The sequence below is a fragment of the Myotis davidii genome, unplaced genomic scaffold, assembly GCF_000327345.1.
Source record: "Myotis davidii unplaced genomic scaffold, ASM32734v1 scaffold290, whole genome shotgun sequence".
NCBI classification, from domain to species: Eukaryota; Metazoa; Chordata; class Mammalia; order Chiroptera; family Vespertilionidae; genus Myotis; species Myotis davidii.
The window spans coordinates 932,868-934,807 of NW_006285049.1; the positions used below are offsets into that span (position 1 = coordinate 932,868).

Here is a 1,940-nt window from a genome sequence, read left to right on the forward strand (position 1 = left end):
GGGTCAAATAGTAGTTCCATTTTTAATTTTTGAGAAAATGCTATACTGTTTTCCACATGCTCAGAGTTAACTTCCAGAAAAAAAGGGGGAAAAAGTGTAAAAGATAACCACACATAAGAAAGAACAAGAACGCTGGAGTAAAAGTATATAATTTTCACATCCTGTGCCTGGTCCCAGTCGTCCTCTGCATCCTGGACTGTTTCTTCCACACTTGGCTAGTAACTCAGGAATTCAGTAAGGCTCCTTTCAGATGCTCGAGCTGCTGGTTCCCTAGAGTTTCCCCAAAGTCCCCATAAAGTCATATGAGATATAAAATCATGAATTCTTCCATAAGTGCTCATACAACAATGCCATCTACCCCTTCTCCACTATCCCAATGAACTCTATTTACACCTCTTGTGACACTTAGTTCAAAACACTGAATGAGATGAACTTTGATATCTGTGTATCTGTGCTGTCCTCACCAGATTGTAAACTCCCCGGGAGCAAGGTGTTGTAGCTCAGAATCACACCTCAAGTTCGGGGAAGACCGGAGGTCAGCCAGCCCAACCACCCATGTAAAGTTTGAGGGCTCTCCACAATACTCCTCCAAGCAGAGGAGTCTGTAAGGGGGGCCTGCCCCCTACTCAACAGCAGCTTGTTCCTTCTGGGGGGAAGTGTACCTCCTAGAAAGTTCTATAAATGGAATTAAAATGTTTTCCTGAAATCTTAAAATTTAACATCAGTTTACCCCTTGGTAATCCACAGAATTGATCAAATCTCTTTTGTCACAGGGTAACTTGTGAAATATTAAACCTTCCTATTTTTCCTTCGATCTCCTAATCCAGTGCTTTGCACATAAAAAAAAAAAAGTTAAATAACCTTCCTTCCTCCCTCACTCATCAATGTTACCAAGAGTGGGATAAGGTGGCATATTCTCTAAAAGATATTTTATTGATTTCATAATGTCTTTCATTTCACTATATGGTTTTAAGAAAAATAGGAATACAACAGCCAAGAACTCAGAAATTCAATACATAAATACATTCTTCCACCATAATAGCTTTCTCACCTATTTAAGTTTTTCTCAGTCTCCACTACAAGCAGTTTCTTTAATGCTGTTGGGTGCCCCCTGTAGACAAAGACAAGCTGGGACAAACGGCCCAGCTCCGCCAGGAAGAGTTCATCCTCAAAGGGAAATGTTCTTCTCACCTCTAGAATCCCCTGAGTTTCCTGGGCGGACTCAGCGCTTCATACGCAGCCTGGATCTCCAGGAAGTGCCTCTGAGCCTCTTCTGTCTGGTGCGGGTTGTGGTCAGGGTGCCAGATCTTCACTAGCTCCCGATATCTCTGATGTATTTCTTCATTTGTTGCCCCTTCTAAGAGACCCAAAACCTTAGAGAAACAGAAGCTGACAAATTAGAATCCCGTAAGTTGTCAGGATACCTGGGCTTTCTCTGCTCCCTTCTTAAATCAGGCTGTGATATCTCTGGGATAGGCTCCTACTTGGCATGAAAAGGCCTAGAGCCTCACATTAGAATTCCAGCTCTGGATCTCAAGGCAAGAACCAAAATTTGCCTTTAATCACAGCTGCCTATTTTCCAACCTAGAACTTCACACCCCTGACAGGATCTCTTCCTCGCAAAAGAAATAAGCATGTGTGTCCACCAAAGACATGTGCAAGAATGTTCATAGCAGCTTTATTCAGAATAGTCCCCTCCTGGAGCCCAAATGTTCATTAACAACAAAGTGGATACATAAATTCTGGTATGTTCGTATAATGGGATACTATTAAACAAGAAAACAAGCATTTTACAATTGTGTGCGACAGTATGGATAAATCTCACAGACATAATGTTGAATGAAAGCAGACACAAAAGAGTACATACTGAATGGTCCACTTATACGAAGTTCAAGACTGGGCAAAACTAAACTATGGTAACAGAAGTCAGAATAGAGGTT

At 41.6% G+C, this 1,940-nt stretch overlaps 1 protein-coding gene across 2 annotated transcripts in view; it reads right to left on the reverse strand.

Annotated features, from left to right (window-relative positions):
* Positions 1-63: 63 nt before the first annotated feature.
* The window catches only part of DNAJC22 (DnaJ heat shock protein family (Hsp40) member C22), a 4,359-nt gene continuing 2,482 nt past the window's right edge, over positions 64-1,940 (reverse strand). Inside the window, exons 3-4 of one of the 2 annotated variants that reach the window (XM_006755461.2) lie at positions 1,192-1,373; positions 64-270 (exon numbers count right to left, since the gene is read on the reverse strand). In XM_006755461.2, coding sequence (XP_006755524.1) covers positions 1,194-1,373 — 180 coding nt within the window. In that variant the 3' untranslated portion in view covers positions 64-270; positions 1,192-1,193. Of the gene's footprint in view, positions 271-878; positions 1,374-1,940 lie in introns of those variants that run through there. The other variant, XM_015558581.1, reaches the window with a different exon arrangement.